The following is a 19,734-nucleotide window of genomic DNA, read 5'->3' as shown; positions in this document are numbered from 1 at the left end:
GACTCCTCCCTTTAATTTGAATATTGATGCCACTGGCACCTGGTAAACAATACCCACAGTAAAGGGGGTAAGAGTATTATTTAGAGGCGAGAGACATTTTTTAAACTTTTCTGAGGAACTTCGCTGTAAATTGTACATATTTCACCTTGCAGTATTCGGCCCAGTGTTCCTAATACTACCCCTACTCTATCCCGTGGCAGAATGATTTGATAATTGTTGTTCCAGTTGAATTCTTTCAGCAAAATGCATATTTATAAACACACTATGGAATGGAAAAATGGAAAACTCTATAATTATATCGGCCTGTTCTGCCCCGAAATTCAATTTGAATTAGATTTCTCAGGCTTTTGCTCATCTCTAGTAATATAGCATAGTATATTACGTGTAGTTTTCTCTGAGCCAGAAAATAAATAAGATAATGTTAATTCAGGAGTAAGTGCTATAGTCTTTCATTTAGGCATCGCTCAAACATTTTCGACATTGATTGTGCCATGTTAATTTCATAAATTAAATTGTATTTTCTTTACACAAAATCCTCAATAGACCTTAGGGGGTGTAAATCTGAATTAATATATGGATTTTAATTGATTAACAACTCTCATTCAAAGGAAGTGTAGATATGCAATAATTGTTCAATAGTTGCTAATGTCCGTAGCATTTGGCTTTTTTTTATTATACACAGTATTCATTACACCACTTATAGAAGCAGAAAGTAATTTGTCCATTAGCATAATAAACCAGAATCCTTGGCATTTGATTTCTGTGAGATGCGTATTTGAATCTGTCTCTCACATTCCTTTTTTTTAATAAAGATATTAAAGATCTCCTACAGGACATCTGCAAAGGCACCTTTGCACTGTGTAAAATCCAAAATAGCTACAGAATCAATAAGTACTCTAAAACAGATACAGCAAAGCTACACTTTACACTTACAGAGTTGACATATAATGTCCATGGATGGACAAAAGGTTTCTGATCCCCAAGTCACATAAAACATGTTTATCTCATGAGGATTACAGGTAAATGTTCTGAGCTTAATTTTGCTTAGTACTGAGGAATCATCATCATTTATTTATATAGAAATATCTGTCCTTGTTCTCTGTGCAGGTGGGTTAGCAGCTAGCACTTCTGCCTTACAGCACTGTGGTCATGAGTTCAATTCTCGACCATGGCCTTATCTGTGTGGAGTTTGTATGTTCTCCCCGTGTTTGCGTGGGTTTCCTCCCACATTCCAAAAACATACTAGTAGGTTAATTGACCCTAGCCTCTCTGTGTGTGTGTGTGTGTGTGTGTGTGTGTGTGTGTGTGTGTGTGTGTGTGTGTGTGTATGTTAGGGAATTTAGACTGTAAGCTCCAATGGGGCAGGGACTGATGTGAATGAGTTCTCTGTACAGCGCTGTGGAATTAGTAGCGCTATATAAATAGCTGATGATGATGATTTGAGTTGAACTACTGCAGGACATCCCTCCACACACATCACTTGACCACACATCAAAAACTTGGAGACCAATGTGACCTGATGTTTTTCTACACCTTTAAATCCACCTTAGTATAAAAACAATCTAAGTTAAAAATTGAAAAAGTATTGTCCTAGTAAACATATATGGGAACTAGTTTATGGAACAGAAACAACACAGTAGCTCATAAGTTAAGTTCTATGTGCAGACTTAGGAACACCATTATAGAAGCTAAGTAAAACATGCAACAAGACTATTATGAATACTCTTAAGATTTATGTTAAATGGATATGGTAGGAATAACAACAATATTATTAGCTTGTCCTGTAATGTATTAAAAAAGCTTTATGAGAAGGCAAAACAAATTTATGTTTTTTACTTCCATGTATAAATAAATAAAAAAATGATACTGGGAAAAGTAAAACAAATAGACATCTAGCAGGTCAGATATCTCTATCTAATAAATAGCTAGCGGCCTATAGATGAATATATGTCAGTAATCAGAGGTTCTTAACTTTCTACCAATGACCCTGATAACAAAGGAGAATCAGCTTCAAGATGTGCAGTTTAGTTTAATTATAAAAATGCAGTTCATTCAATTTTTTTAATGCTGGTTACAAGCTTCTAATCTTTTCAAAAAATATATCTGCTAGAAAATGTGGAAATTATAGACAATTCTAGTAGAAATGTCAATTGTTGAGAAACCAAACATGCACTCTACTGCCTTCCAGACCTTCTCAATAACTACACACACATGGCCTCCTTATAGAAAGCAATGATCTTCCCAGTTCCTAATTCCAAACGCATTTCGCTGTTTGCTCAACTTGACACATTTCATTGTTTCCTCCATAGCAAAGATACCAAGAAACAAGCACTTTACTTAAGTAGACAAAATGCCAAGAACCAGACTCTTCACTTCATCCTCCTGGGTTACATCAGTCTCTCTATAATGACATTTTCATTGGTTGCTTCAACATTTGTTGTTATCGAATTAACATAACTTTCTTTTCTGCTGATGAAAGTGACACCATTAACATGAACAGCTGGCTATTAAATGATCAGCTTCCTTGCGGAAAAAAAACTTAGTGTAATTCTACATTGTATAATTCTAATTATTTAAGTCTAATTCAATATATACAGCATTAGTTTTGCATAGTAGATTTTTTGGATGGGTTGTGTACAAGTGCATACTGTTTCTGGACTCGTATAACATTGGTAAAGTTATTATTATTATTATTAATTTTTATTTATAGGGCGCCACTAGGTGTCCGTAGCGCCATACAGGGACAAACGAAATTACAATACGAGGTGAGATAGCACAGTACAGTAAACAATAAGCACAGTAACTCAGTGAGCTCAAAGCACAGCTAGAGGGGCGGGGGAGGGGAGAGGGAAGGTCCTGCATACGGCGGAACCCAAGAGGGAGGGCACGGGTGACAGGGAGACCACCAGAGGGGGGAGGGGGGAGTGAGAGGGGACAAGGGGAAGAGGAGGAGGGCTAGGTAGCTGGAGAGCAGAGTTAAAAGTGGTGAAGACAGGAGGAGAGAAGACCCTGCTCAAAGGAGCGTACAATCTAAGGGGTGGGGTAGACAGACAGAGAGACACGGGGAAGGGAGGGAGAGAAGGAGCAATGGAGGATAAGGATAAGGGAAGGGGGATGAAGGGGAAGAGGCAGAAGATAAAGTAGGAAGTTAAGTGGGAGACTTGAAGGCTTTAAGAAAAAGGTAGGTTTAAGAAAAAGTTAGGCAATAGAAGTAGGGGGAAGGTGGATAAAATGCCAAATTTTAGCAGACCACCTATCCCACAGAGAACTGTGTTTTCATTGTTTTTATTTTAATACTATTTCACACCATATGCCATTTATTTTCTCATTTGTCAATGGTGTACTTAAAGGACTAGTATTACTTAAAAAATAAAATTAAGCTGGCTGACAAAAGCTGCATAAATTAGCATTTGTGCACCTCAACTGTACCTGTCTTCAGTTCCAAACCCTCTGCCCTCCCCCCCCCCAAAACACACACTTGAACCCCTTTACTGGAAAATAGCAAAAATAGAAAATAAAATGGCAAACAAAATTTTAAAATAACAAAGTAATTTCTGTGTCTTAGGCATGTGTCCTCCTTGGTCTATTGGGTACAGCCCCGAGAAAGAGGATGATGTTTTATTTAGCTAATGCCATTACATCTTTCTGTAACGCTATAAAAAAAGGTAACCACAAAATAAAATATTGATGTCGATCACTACTCAAGCTCAACTCTAAGACTTGTCCGTCCCCATTACAGAGCAGATCTCCATTAACAAAGTTTTCAAATTATGTTTTATATATGAAATCTGAAAGGTATTAATAAATGTGTGTATGTAGAGTGTAAGCTCTTTGGGCATCTGAGTCATCTTTACCTTCTGATTCATGTCACTAGTTGTCATTTGTGTGTGTCATGATCCCTTCAATGTATAGCAGTGCTTGATATGTCAGCACTTTTGAAATAAAATATATAAATATTTTGTAGTATAACCATATCATGCAACCCAACTCATTGTCCACAGTTCATATTACTCCAGGGGGTAAATCAGTGGCGCACGCAGGGGGGGTTTCTGGGTCTCCAGAAATCCCTCCCCTCCACTAAAAAAGTGCCCTACATAGTGGCACTGTACTATACAGCAGCCGCGGCGCTGTCAAAGAAGCGTCCGCGGCGGCGCTTCTTTGACAGCGCCGTGGCTGCTGTATTGTACAGGGCTGCCGAAAAGGAGCTGCACGCATGCGCGGGTGCATGTGCGTCAGCTCTCTAGCTTTTTTTTGGGGGGGGGTTGAGGGGAAACCCCCCTAAAAAACCCTTTGTGCGCCCCTGTAAATGTATCAAGTTCCGATTTCTGCAGGGAAAATTTAAAGCGGCAATGGCTTGTAAAGTCAAGTTTGCCTTTACAAGCCATCGCCACTGTAAATTTCCTATGCAAAGTCACCGACTTCCAGCGATTTGCAGAAATCGGAACTTGATACATTTACACTAAGATCTTGCTATAAAGAAATAATAATAATAATAATAATAATAATAATAATAATAATAATAATAGTAATGTTATTATTATTATTATTATTATTATTATTATTATTATTATTATTACCGGTATATAGTTAAACGTTATTTTGGTACAGAACCTAAAGTGAGAATGTGAGCACTATGTTTACCAGAACATTTATAACATTTATAACTATGTTCCCAAGTGTCAATATACAAGAGGAAGCAAGATCTATATATCGCATTTAATCGTCTCATCAGTTTAAAGTTAAATGTGGTTTACCTTAAACTAAACTAAATTCATAAATACAAATTTTGCCCTTATCAATAGCCTCGTGATAAATGAGTATGTACAACGCCAAAATCAAATGATGAGAAATCGATCCTTCTTTTGCATAATGAAGTGTTTTATTGCTATTTTATATGCAGCATTATTATATGTCAAAATTAAGCATGCTGCGGGAGGCAATAAACTAACCAGACTTGCCATTTTTTTTTTAATATTAACATTCAGATTTTCCTGACCCATGTTTTTAAAGATTTTCAAAAAAAATAGAACATGAATGTGTGTCGGAAGTGAGAGATTTATAGTGAGGTGGAGGCTACATTAAGGCAACATTTGATCTGCACATACAAATATCTGCTTATTTACGGACTCTGTTGGTGCACTGTATAAACTAAAAAACATAAAGAGTAGTAATAAAACAGTATTGTCCTTCTGATTAGAGGTTGCCTTCAAAGGCATATTTATGGCACCTGACCTTAAAGTTAACCTCAAACAACTATATCCACGTGGTTCAATGCTCTTAAAGTGTATTTGTCGCTTAGTGGAGGCAATTTGTGGACTGAACCAATATTTTACGAGAATGCAGCTTTTCAAGGTTAACTGACAAAGACTTTAAGAGTGTTTACAATATTTTCTTCCTTTTCAAAAACTAATAAAAAAAAATGTGAATTTAATTTCCAGATACGTCTGCCAGATGTAATGCCAAATCCTGTCTTTGTCATCATGTAATTTTAGATTATAGGTCTAACTCTGTGGGAACAAACTGTATGGTATGGGTTGTTACAGAATATATGTTTACTTGTGAAGGGGTTGGCAAAGGAAAAGCCATAGGGGCATGAGAGAACATGGACACTAGCATCAACATATAATCTGCTTGTACACTTCATCTTAATAGGAAACATTTGAATATAGCTACATATAAATGGGATTTTCCCCTGCTGCTCAGTGACTAAACACAGGACCTGCAAATCCTGAATTCTGAATTTATAATTTCCAATAAGGCAGAGTTATAGGCAGCTGGCTAGTGCTACAAGTATCACTATTACATTTGGACCTTTTATTTCTATACAAGTGTGTGGTACAAATTTGTGTCAGCACTTATCTTGACCCTTCTCGCTATTTTGCACAAGTGCAGTATTTTGTGGGTGGTCAAATGCCTGCGGTACCAATAATAACAACAGCAGGTGCAGCACAATGCTTTACTGTCACTAAAATACAATGTAATGATATATGAAGCCTAAAAAGGAAGGTTTATATTTTTAACATTTTGTATTTGGTAATTTAATAAAGACAAATTAGATAAATGGTCCATTAACTGTAAAGGAAACTCCCACTTCAATACATTTCAGTGAAATATCATGATAATTCATCGGATACCATTGTCCACTCTAATGGGGCCTTAGGGAAGGAAATACTTAAAAGTTCAATTTAATTATATCTATAACACCGTGCAGGACTCCATTGAGGTTCTGCTGATCGGTGCAACCCTAAACAATGGATTGTCCATGACACCTTCAGGTTTCCACAATATCGTTTCCAGATAACACAGCATAGAGCAGTGGTTCCCAAATGTTTTGGTGTTGACATAGATGCCACATGATGTTTCTTTCTTTTGTGGCAGACCAATGTGAAACTTCTGTAGTAAATTAAACCCCAATTATAAATACATAACGGTATGTTTGGAAAACAAAGTCAGTTACAGTAATTATGTATTATTAGCACTAAAACAAAGGCCATGTAACGTACATGTCAATTTTAAATACATCCCCTCCCGGAGATCCCGTAGGGAGGCCAGGTGGCAGCAGCAAGGGGCTCTACCTCTTGACCTCCAATGCCACTGAGTCATGGCACCGCGCAGCATGGGGCAGGGATATGATGTAGTGAATCACAACAACAAGTCCCCATCTATTCTCACACATGTAACGTACATGTCAATTTTAAATACATCCCCTCCCGGAGATCCCGTAGGGAGGCCAGGTGGCAGCAGCAAGGGGCTCTACCTCTTGACCTCCAATGCCACTGAGTCATGGCACCGCGCAGCATGGGGCAGGGATATGATGTAGTGAATCACAACAACAAGTCCCCATCTATTCTCACGCTTCAATAGGGAAGTGGGTGGGATCTGGGAGGGAGGCCTGCTCTTCCGGAAGTCTGCAAGACTCCCTGAAATTTGGGAGTCTCCCAGGCATTTCGGGAGAGTTGGCAAGTAGGTCTTAATTCATGTAAAATTAACTAATCATCTCTGAATTGTTCTATTTTCAGACTGACTTTCACAGTTTCAAATTGCCGACACTCTACCTTGCCGCTGGAATAAAACCACTCTATCATTATATCGCTAAACACTCTTCTTTTGTCTTCTAGCAATCATTAAGACAGCGCTTTCTAACATGGACCGAGAAGCCAGAGAGGAATATCTTGTTGTCATTCAAGCCAAGGACATGGGTGGGCACATGGGTGGACTTTCTGGAACAACGACAGTTACGGTTACCCTCACCGATGTCAATGACAACCCTCCAAAGTTTTCAATGAGTAAGTACAGATAAGATTATGCTCTTCTTGGTTTACAAATCATTAAAAAATGTTTTAGAATACGATGTGCTGTACTAAATTATCTGTGACTGCTGACTACATTGACGGAAGATGATTTATTTTTGCTGGGTGATCTTAACGTAGATGGCTTAGAGCAATGGTTCTCAAACTGAAAGTCAAGACTCATTGGTTTAGGTTGTCTTAGTTTTAGGTGATATAATATATATGTATGTGTATATCTAATATATAAAAGCCTAGCGGCGTTTGTTAGTGTATGTGTGTGTGTGTAAAAAACTACAGGGTGACAGAGTGCTCAAGCTGCAGCGCCACCTGCTGGGCAGAGTTATATACTACACTGACCTACTAATTTCTTTGCATTATCTAATATAGAAAAGCCTAGCGGCGTGTGTTAGTGTGTGTGTGTGTGAGTGTGTGTGGAAAAAACTATTTTCTCAGAAAGGGCTCATCCAATTGACCTGAAATTTGGTATACTGACATTATTTGATAAAAAAATTATAATAGTGAAGTCAGTTAACTTCCATCATTCCCCCTTCCCCCGTGGGAGGGGTAGTAAAGGCTAAATTTTTGAGTTGAGGGCTGAAACTCATTTCCGTGAGGTAATTTTACCTCATGAACACACTTGCTGTGTTAGTGTGTGTGTGTGTGTGTGTGTGTGTGTGTGTGTGGAAAAAACTACCGGGTGACAGAGTGCTCAAGCTGCAGCGCCACCTGCTGGACGGAGTTATAAAATAGACTGATCTACTAAATTCTTAGCATTATCGAATATATAAAAGCCTAGCGGCGTGTGTGTGTGTGGCGATGAAGATGACAAGAACCTTTTTAACACCTTAAGTAGCTTGATTTGACTAGAATGCATGAGTATCATGCACGGGTTAACTTGTATATATATATATATATATATCCCAATTGTTAAGTGCTGCGGAATATGCTGGCGCTATATAAATAAATGTTGATGATGATGTATATATATAATATTTGTGCATAGGCCTAATTGTCTAACATTCATAGGAACACACCACTTTCTGGCCCTCACTACACCCCTCATCCCACCTTTACTGAAGCAGTCATACTCCTGGTTGCTAGTGGCATTTTCATCCTGCAGCAATGCTATTCCTAAACTGACAACTCCAATATTGTCATATTTATTCAGAAGTGTCAGACTAGGACACCCTTCCCTCTGTCAATTCTTTGTGTTCTTTATTCCAGACTCTACACTGAGTATTGTCTCTGTTCTACCCAGTGTTTGGATTGGGTATTTTATCTACCAAGGCTGGTGATGGGTCCTCCCATGTCCCCCTTTGTAATGGGTCAGTGCATGCACCCTGAAATCACATTTGGAACCTCTCTGTGCATGCGTGGAAGCAGTGTTACTGTGCTTGCACTGTTCCCCTATATCTCTAAGCTTTATCCGATGCCCCCACTCTGCAGAGAACAGATCGGGACTTGGAATGTGGAGCAGCAACTGCTGACCTGCCTGTACCACACACAAAACAAAAAAAAATTCTGGTGCAGGAGGGGTGGCAGGGCACTCGAATAGCTATATACTTACCAGGCTTACCGTGTTCCAGTATAACATCACCGCAACCATGCACATAGTCCAGCAATCGCTCCCTTTCTGGTTTTGTTATTAATCAATGCAAATTATGGACTGTAGGGAATGGAAATCCTACCTAAACAAACAGGCTATATTGCCCTTCAACATACACCTACCTAATGCTTGTAATACATTTACAATGAAAATTATAAAAAATAAACATAAGTATAACAAAGATAAAATGCCAGAAACAGTGTCCCTCTAAAGACATTTTTGTAGGAGCAGATTGACTTTAATAGTTGTACACTTTCAAAAATAGTGTATTATACATAGTAAGGTGCTAAATGAACTCTATAAAATGGCATTTGAAGCCCTGCAGGGTTAATAAGGGATCATAAGAGAAACAGTTTACACGTACGTCTCAACAATCCCGATTTTGGTGGGACAGTCACGATTTGCGGAGATGGAGCTTACACAAAAATGGGTGTAATTTCATCCAAAGTGGGTGTTTCTGGGCGGATTGAGGGGTGGTTTGGATGGGTCTCTTTTTGCCCTTATTTTGCATGTCAAATTGTTGGGAGATATCATCACCATCATCATCATTTATTTATATAGAGCCACTGATTCCGCAGTGCTGTACATAGAACTCATTCACATCAGTCCCTGCCCCATTGGAGCTTACAGTCTAAATTCCCTCATACACAGACAGACAGAGAGAGAGAGACTAGGGTCAATTTTGATAGCAGCCAAGTAACCTACCAGTATGTTTTTGGAGTGTGGGAGGAAACTGGAGCACCCGGAGAAAACTCACGCAAACACGGGGAGAATATACAAACTACTCACAGATAAGACCATGGACGGAAATTGAACTCATGACCCCAGTGCTGTGAGGCAGAAGTGCTAACCACTAAGCCACCATATGGTTTACGGAATGTATACATGTATAGAACAGGTATCCAGCAGCAAAAAAACTAAATGAAAGACGTCTATAAACATCATACAAGGAGTACTTGTCAATCCTTATTTGGAATTTACCAGTAATAATGGTGAACAAACAAAATAAACAAGACCCGAGGACAGGTAAACAATAGTGACAACAAACGCATACATACATATATCTTGGAGATTTTACTTTCTGTGCCTCTAATTCAGGATTTAGCTCAGTGCCTCAAACGTTCCGATCCCTTCACCGCACAGATCCAGTGCGGGATTTCTCGCTCCCTCTTCTTCATTTTATTACATTACACCTAATAGTTCTCCCTCTATTACCATATTTTCCCCAGCCGGAGACTTACTTACGCCAAGCACCACTTCACTGACAGCACTGTAATGTGCTGTCCATATGTAAGTGGCACAGACTTGTGGATCATCACCACAGCTTTGCCCCTTGCAAGTTAAGACTGTCTTCGCTAAAGGCCACCTCCTGGTCTGCCTCTACATTGGTGCATTGTCTCAGCCCTGATTTTGCCACAGTCTGGTTAGGACAGCCTGGTGCTCTGCTGGGGAAGAGCTTTTTGGATTGTGAGAAAAAGGGGAACAGTCCAGGAATCTAAATGATGTTGAGCGACTCCATTTAAGAGCTCTCTTTGTTGGCAATTATAATGAAAGATAAGATACACTTCATCATAAAGAAAAAGCAATTCCTCTGTTCCCACTCTACATGCACTGGATGGCAATCAGGTCCTCCCCTCCTCTAATCTACTCCCCCTGGTGGAAATGAGCAGAAAGGTCTTCTGGATCACTCACGTCTCCACTGAACTACAGATGAGCCCCCATGTGCCTTCTCTTGTTGGTCTATATTGGATACCATCAATAGATGTTGTGACCTGTAATGTTCAGATACTGCTTTTATTATTATTATTATTATTATTATTATTATTATTATTAATTTTTATTTATAGGGCGCCACTAGGTATCTGCAGTGCCGTACAGGGACAGACAGAAACACGATACAGGGTGAGACAGCACGGTATAGTTAACAAAAAGCACAGTAACTCAGAAGCTCAATGTACAGCTAGATGAGAGGTGAGAACCCCCAGCGGGGTAGAGAGAGGGGTAGGAGGGCAGGAGGACCTCACGGAAGAGACATGGTGCTGGAGAGCAGAGTTAAGGTGGTGGAGAACAGAAGGAGAGGAGGCCCTGCTCGAAGGAGCATACAATCTGAGGGGAGGGTAGGACGGACAGAGATGCAATGGTAGGAGGAGGGAATGGGGAGAACGGAGGCAGAGACGGAGAGGGGGGGAGAGGAGAAGTTCCATTCTGCACTGTACATATTTGCAGGTTTTATCATCATCACCATTTACTGATATAGCACCACTAATTCCGCAGCGCTGCACAGAGAACTCACTCACTCACACCTAATATATACAGAGAGAGAGAGAGAGACACACACACAGACTAAGGTCAATTTGTTAGCAGCCAATTAACCTACCAGTATGTTTTTGGAGTGTGGGAGAAAACCAGAGCACCCAAAGGAAACCCACACAAACACGGGGAGAACATACAAACTCCTCACAGATAAGACCATGGTCGGGAATTGAACTCATGACCTTAGTGCTGTAAGGCAGTAGTGCTAACCACTTAGCCACCGTGCTGTTCTTACCCTATAGCCTCTCACATAGCTATACATGTGTGCAGTCCGACTGTCAATTCTAGCCCAAAGCTGATCAGCACCATAAATAGAAAAAAGAGAATTAAATAAATAAAATTTTATGTAATTTTGGCCCCCTATACCACAGAGCCCCTATGTAGCTGCAAAGGTGGTTTGTCCATTCCTGTGCCAAGTTCTAGATATTTTATTAAATTGCACATGCACAATATATACATTTAAATACATATTTTTCTTAGATACACTCAACTTTCCTACCCAATCTCACAGACAAGCAATGCCAGAAGTGTGTGGTCATCTTCTTACTTTGATATTTTTACTTTGGTACCATTTTAAATATGCATTATCCGGGCAGACAAAGGATGCAGTCATTTTATATACGACTTTGGGGTAAGATAAATGCTGCAGGGTCTGCGCAGACAGTCCTTTGTACAACAAATATTAACATACTCAAGATGGAATGCATTTCCATATCTGAAGTGTTCAGACCCTTTACCATGTAATTCAAAGAGGCTGTTTTCATATTGAGCGAGACGAACTCTGGATTACAAAAATTATTTTCAACTGATCGGTTCAAGGTGAAACGGTTATGTCCCAAGCTGCGGTAGAGACCTGAATTCATTTTCATAAGTATGGTCTCCAGAAATATAAATATAAAGTATTATGCTTTCCCTGCATCATTCTAGATACACTTTATTTACACATTTCACTACTACGTGAAGAAATTAGATCACTAGATTTTTGCACTTGTTAATAAATACTATGAAACAGTCAAGCAATTGTCAAATGACTTCATACATATTATTGCCTAAATATTAATAGCATAAGTATGACTTTTATGAGTGACTTATTGCTATGATGCTGTTGTCTGAGCAGGGCACATCACATACCAATTTAAAAGCCTTTTTCTGTAGATTTGCAGAAAAATATTGGCATTGCAATCGTTTCGAAGTTATTTTGCAAAACATCCACCCGCCAATGCACCTGTGCGCCTGCTGGGTGACCTGGAACATGTGACCTGCTGGGTGGTCTGAAAACTGGGACAGTTATTTGTAGCCCAGCTTGGTGACCTGGAACGTGTGACCTGCTGGGTGGTCTGGAAACTGTGACAGTTATTTGCAGCCACATATGTCAGCTCATCTTGCGGGAACTGTAGTGTATAAAGAAATTCTTTAGTTCCTTTAATATAGCGATTGATAATATAGTTATTTATTCATTATCCTCCGCTGTTAAAATGTCTACATGTATTCTAGTGTTTAAAAAGTTATTGAATTCTATTAATAATAAAGTAATATAATTATTATTATTCTTTGATCTTTAAGGCATTCGCAGCGCCAAACAAAATAAATAATAATTTAGTAAGTAAATTTCACTCTAATTTAAGTACCGCCGGGTTTCTCTAGGTATTATTATTAATATTATTATTAGTAGTAGTAGTAGTAGTAGAATTAATTTATATATTTATAAGGCACCAAAGATTCCGTTACACCGGATAATCGTACACATATAGAGAAGACATAAGTAATACAATAAGCAAAATTACATACATGACAACAGTTACACCTAAATAGCATAAATAATCATGTGTAAAATCTGTAGGGACTCACACAGAAGGCAGAATAAGACATGTCAAGGACAAAGCAGGAAGACGGACAACATAAGACAACAGGTAGAGATCTGCCTGTGAGAACTTACATTCTAGAGGGAGTATATGGTAGCAGAGAAACTGGGGTTCCCTGTGTGGACAATAGTGACTTCTTGAATTAGTTTGTTGCTTTTACAAACCTTTGTAATGCCCAGCATGCTTTGCTATCAAAGAGTTAAAAGGATGACATATTCTGAAATCAATGTAATAAAGGACTCTACAAACAGAACATTGATTAATACACCATGGATAGTGAACATTGTCACAATTTATAGGACATAAGGGGATCATCATTTTAAATCACAGTTTTGTGTGACTTATCCACGAAAAAATTCCAGGAGGACTGGAATATAATGTGTTACGTGTGATTTTCAATATACTGTCAAGAAGTATCAAGTAGACTGTAATTAAGGTGTTTAATTTTCTGGGAGTTTAAATGGTTTGGAGGCTGTGGAAAGAGATTTACGGGCTCAAAGCTATTCAATGTGGACTGCTGGCAGTGATAAGTTCAACAGTGTGCTAAATATAATGTATGGGTTAGAACTAGCTTAAACTAACCCTTACAGCATAAGTGTTTGGGAAGAGGGGGTTCTATTGCAAACAGAAATCTTGGGAATCCTAATTTATTTGTAACATTCTTCACCAAGATCTTCATTTTCACAGGACAACATAGTCAATTGCCTAAGGGTTGGAATTGTCAGAGGGGGTGTGATGGGATCCTACAACAGCCCAGCTCTTGTTACTCTGTTATTTCCTGTTCTGTAGATTTTAACAGATAATATGTGCAGGTTGATAATAGAAATATAAGATGTTGAGTGAAAAAATGTGGCCATAATTTTAGTTTTAGACTCCAAAAAGCCACTGAACTACTAAGGCTGTAGTCCAATATATTGTAGCCTTTATCTCTGTTCTGCACTGGCTAAGGATTCTGGGAATATTTCGGTAGTTCAGACATTAGTTTAGTGCCAAAGGTTCTGTATAGTTAATATTTAGCAATTTGTTAAAGAATATTTTTCACTCAATTTGTCCACTCAGTAAAAGACATTTAGAAATGCCACATGTGACGGCACTCTACCGCCGATTGATGAACTAAAAATCAGGATGGTGATAGGAGAATTGTGCTCATCTCCCAGGTGCAGCGATTAATGGCAGTCATGAGGTGTGTGTCTTCGGTTCCAGGCCCTCCAATGTGTACAAAAAGCATCTAACATGGAATGAAGCTATAGCATTGTCACAGGAAATCCCTTTAATGTCAGGGTGGCTTGGTGGTTAGCACTTCTGCCTCACGGCACTGGGATCATGAGTTCAATTCCCGACCATGGCCTTATCTGTGTGGCGTTTGTATGTTCTCCCTGTATTTGCGTGGGTTTCCTCCAGGTGCTCCGGTTTCCTCCCACGCTCCAAAAACATACTAGTAGGTTAAAATTGACCCTAGTGTCCCTTGGTGTCTATGTTAGGGACTGTAAGCTTCAATGGAGCAGGGACAGATGTGAATGAGTTCTCCGTACAGCGCTGCGGAATTAGTGGCACTATATAAATAGCCGATGATGATGATATAGAGATTTTCATTTGGTAGCCAGGCCCCGTCTTTTGCAAGGCATTACTATTAGATCCATGATGGATTAGCTATTAACTACTTCTCTGCAACACTAAGGGATACAAACTAACAGTATTAACTGCCTGTTCAGGTCTTATAGTGTATAGGAGATACTGTAAGGTCTTAAATCTCTATTTACTACCTTTTCAAACTTTGCTTAAAATTTCAAGCTCATAAGTGGATAGGTTACAAATATCATTTGTATATACTTTTTTTTTTTTTATATAAAATGAAGACAACAAAAAATGTTAATACTCTGTAAATACATTCTAGGATCTGTTAAAAAAATGAAATGTGTGAAGTTACATTTTAAATTTCTTATAGTTTTAATGACACCGATGAGGGATTAACTTTGCCCTGTTCAAAACCCAGTGGTATTAGTAATGATCATTTTATGTAGTTATTTGTGAATTTCCAAATCATATTCTATTTAGGGGGATGTGTAGACAATTTGTTGCTTTGGGAAGGGTAGGGGAATTTGCTAGGAGGATTAGAACTGTTTGCATATTTATCAAGATAATTTCCCGCACTAGATAAATGAAGGCATAAATATACAAATAAGAAATAGAAAACAAAACAAGTTTACACGTACTAAACTAATGATCTCCAGTTCAAAATCTATTTTTCCCGCTAGGCCTCCAATCTATGTCTTGCTGGGTCAGGTTAAAATGGTTTTGCTTCCAACTGAGATTGTCTTCAATATTTTGCACTTATATTCAATGCACAAAGGAGGATTGATTTTTAGAAAGAAAGACATATATTCTAATGCGATGCATGCCTTTCAGCTACATAAACCCTTGCCATATAAATATTTCTTGTTTTGTTTTACATTGGAAGCTCTGCCCTAAAGTGATTGTTTGAAAACACCAGGAAACACTTCTTGATTTTTTAAAATAACACTGAAACTACATAACTGTGGTATCTATGGCATTTCTATAGAGACCAATAGATATGGGTCATTGATTTTTTTTTATTTTTTTTTTACAATGGTGCATCTATTTTCAATACCATTTTTGGCATGCTAGCCAGCTAGGCTATATTGACACAGTAAGAGGAACTCTAAAATTTGGGAGAGAAATAAAAAAAAACAAAAAAAACCTTACAGGTATTAATAGACAGTGCTTTAATTTTTAAAAAAAATTAGGTCATATATACTTATATACTGTAATTATAATTACTATGTGTGTTTGGCATGAAATTACCAATACATATAGCTGCTCAGCCAGATTTTAGGCTGATATGAATGTTATATGCACCAAGTACAGGACGAGGAGCCAATTGATGCTTTCTGGCATTACCGAGCCTTGCTGGCTGTCAATGGTATCAAACACACATGCCATGGAGGTGTGCACTGTAGCCCAGGTGATCTTCACGATTACGGTGGTTACACCCCTGTACTAGTGGGGATTCTCATTGGAGTTCTGTACGATGAGCAAGAGGGAACTGGAGATGATAAGTTTCGCACACAAAAAAATAAAACCCTTAGGGGGTGTATTTAAGTAACGGTGAAGAGCCAAAATTCCGGCCTAAATGACGTCTTCCACTGATTTTTGCTATTTATTAAAGGGTTACCGTTGAAGAGATCATTGATTTCTCCGACATTAATTTTTGGAGCTTACCGCTGTCCCCATAGAGGTCATTTCTCTAAGTAACGCCATCTGAGGATGGCGTTACTGGTCAACTTGAATAAGATCCAGCTAAAGCCTCCGACCTAGCTGAATCGCTCACCTGGAAAGCGATATGCACATGCAAATAGCACTTTCTCCATTCTCCAGGAAAATATTTTGCAGGCGGACGGTCAACACCAGGGCTCCCTGAGCAGCACCGGCACAGCAAATTGCAACAGTGCTTATTTATGTACCAATGTAATTTGCAGCATATTGGGGTCTACCGCACTGGGGTCATAAATAGACCACTTAGTATTTAAATTTCATTGAAGGGACATATATGTTCATACTAGAGATGCTCACTGACCCCCGTGAACTGGTTTTGGTTTTGGCTTTGGATCTGGATTGGCTTTGGCAAAACCGCCCTTGTGGGTTTTGGTTTTGGATTTTTTAGAAAAAAATCCTAAAATATGCTAAAATCACATAATTTTGCTCTTTTTTTTGTTGTTCCTACATTATTATTAACCTTAATAACACTAATTTCTAATTTGCAGTTAATTTTGACCACCTCACATGTCACAATATTATTTTCATACACTTTTAGACAAATACTGCAGCGACCTGGCTGGATGGTAAGCGACAGAGCAATGACACAAACACACAGCAGTTCCTAGCACATCTAGGACACATTGGCGCACAGCAGTGGCAGAAAAAAAAAATGGGGGTCCGCCCTCCATTAAATCGTGAAGGTACCGAGCCGACTTGGCTCGGTACTCGGATCCCCTAAGTTCGGGTATATTCAGTTCTCGGAAAGCTGAGCCTGAGCATCTCTAGTTCCTACATAAGTGACAAATGTCTGTGGTATGCTGATCTATACTTATAATCTCATTTTTTTGTTAATAGTGCATGTCATGAATATTGATTTTAAAGGGATTATCTGTTATGAATAAACTGTGTTATGTAATCAGATTAAAATACATGATATAAAATTATTTCAAAAGTGTAGCCCATTTTAATATCTAAGTACGCCTATTATATGTGTGCTACAAATATGGAAAATGTTGTATAATGTGTTAGTTTTAGATATGAAATGATGGAATGTCCCAATTAAAATATTGTATTTGCCCTAACTCCATTGCTCCTGGCAATAAATTCTTTCAACTCAAAGTATCTAAAATGATTTGCATATCCTATAAATGTGTTACACCATGATTCAGTTTACATTATTATCGTTTGTTTCAATGGTCATAAAATGCTGTTGATTCACTTATTTACACTTATTTACAACTATTAGTAAAATCCGCCTGGTTTGCACTAACTATTAACCTTTTTTGAACATGCTACGAAGTGCAAAGATATAGATAAATATAAAGATATATATTAGAGAGACACAAATAATCATGGATAATTTATGTTAGTAGACATTCATGGAAATGTGGTAAGGTAATAAAATAAAGCTAGACTGACCCTGCCTACAGATGGAAAAAGACATTCAAAGGTGTGCCATCCAGAACCTCTCAAATCGAGGAGTACACTTTTAGCAGCCGTCATCACATGTACTCCATAGATTGCTATGTTATGTTGGCATGACCGTTTTACCCATAGATAGGTGCTTGATTGTACAACCTGTCCTGCTTAGTCTCTCTTCTCTTTCTTCTTCTCTTTTCTTCTTTTCTTCTTCTCCTCTTCTTCTCTTCTTCTCTCTTCTTCTTTTCTTCTTCTTTTCTTCTTCTCCTCTTCCTCTCTTTCTTACTTCCTCTTTTCCTCTCTTCCCCCCAAAGTGGGGTGTATACAGGTGTTCCAGTTTCCTCCCACACTCCAAAAACATACTAGTAAATTAATTGGCTGCTGAGAAATAAATGAACCCTAATCTGTGTGTCTGTCTATCTGTGTGCGTGTGATTGGGAATTTAGACTGTAAGCTCCAATGGGGCAGGGACTGATGTGAAGGACAAATATTCTCTGTACAGCGCTGCAAAATTGGTTGCTCTATAAATGATGATGATGATGATACCGGCACTTCTCCTACTGCCTTCATTGCAAAGCTAGCAATTTCTATTTACTTACATTCCCTTTACGTTTTCCATGCCGTCACTTCTAAATTTCCACATTGACCACTTTGTGTAAAATATATATATATATATATTGTCGAAGTCGTGTAACTGGATGAACAGAAGTATATTGGTTAATATTGTTTTGCCGTGCGATTGCGATCCGTGCGCCACGTAATGCGTGGCATGGTGCGATCGCATGGTAAAAAGCGCACGCACACGCACTATAACATTTAGTTTCACATATATATTTATAGATTCCATTCCAAAGTGATTAATGAGCTGACAGTATTTGGTTTATTATTAGTTTATATATTAAGATTATATGCACACTTTAGTGTTATTTAAGGTTCAGGTTATGGGAAATGTGTCATGTCTGATATCATACTAATCCCTTATTCATCAGCAGCTGTCCGGTTCCATCGCTGAAGAGATCGCATATTGCATACTCTAGTTATTGATGTTAGGGAATAAATAGCCAGATTGATATCAGAATGTGATATGCTAATGAACTTATTTTAACTGGAGCACATCCCGTGGAGAGATGACCCCCACCTTTGGATTCCTTAGATTGAATCAGCCTATGACCTGTTTACCCTGGAACCACCCTTGTCTGGACCTATAGAAGCAAGCTACGTCATCTCTTTTGTTCCCTGTGTAACACTGACTGTATATATAATCATAGCTGCACCCCCACAAGGCTCAGTCTTCACTGATCACAGTATTCAAGGGTGAATCACTGTTCACTGGTGCCCGTGGTTAGCGCAGCGCAGCGTAGCGCAAGCGGTATGTATGTATCTTTTGGTATTGGCTGCACTGTACTGTATCTTAATATAATAATGTATTGAATTGTTATCTATTTACATCTGCTAAAATAAATCACTTTGTGCGTTAGAAACACAATACAATCGCCTATGCAATGCTTATTTGAAAACAATATAATTACTTTAGTTATATATATATATATATATATATATATATATATATTGCATTGATGAAGGAAAGACAGTTGGAATTACACCATCCCCCCTAAACAAATTGTGATAACACTCAATGCAACCGAATTCCACAGTTTGATGATTCTTTGCTGGATAGGAATGTGAATTTATGATTAAATTGTGAGCCTACGTTAGCCTCTTGGGTTTTAGAAATCAGAAAGATGAACTTGTTCTATTCTTACAAGCTCTCCGGAAAATCACTTTATAGACATTTCACAAGGAATTGTAGTGTTTACCTAAAAGCACATTGAACATTCCTATTAAGTAGCTGGGATCCACTGGGGCTATTTTAATCCATTAGTTTGCAAGATACGTTACATGGATATTTCTGTGGAGTGAATCATACGCTATCTTCAGAAATTGGGTAAACTCCCTGTACGATTTCAAA

At 38.4% G+C, this 19,734-nt stretch overlaps 1 protein-coding gene across 1 annotated transcript in view; it reads left to right on the top strand.

The window, feature by feature from the left end:
- The window catches only part of CDH8 (cadherin 8), a 288,359-nt gene that overhangs the window by 168,425 nt on the left and 100,200 nt on the right, over window positions 1–19,734 (top strand). The window contains exon 5 of the mRNA XM_075189000.1: window positions 7,119–7,286. Within this exon, the coding sequence (XP_075045101.1) occupies window positions 7,119–7,286 (168 nt within the window). The remainder of the gene's footprint in view (window positions 1–7,118; window positions 7,287–19,734) is intronic.

The sequence above is a fragment of the Mixophyes fleayi genome, chromosome 10 (genome assembly GCF_038048845.1).
Source record: "Mixophyes fleayi isolate aMixFle1 chromosome 10, aMixFle1.hap1, whole genome shotgun sequence".
Lineage (NCBI taxonomy): Eukaryota > Metazoa > Chordata > Amphibia > Anura > Limnodynastidae > Mixophyes > Mixophyes fleayi.
The sequence above is the reverse complement of the archived record's forward strand: the minus strand, read 5'-3'. Positions and strand labels throughout refer to the sequence as shown.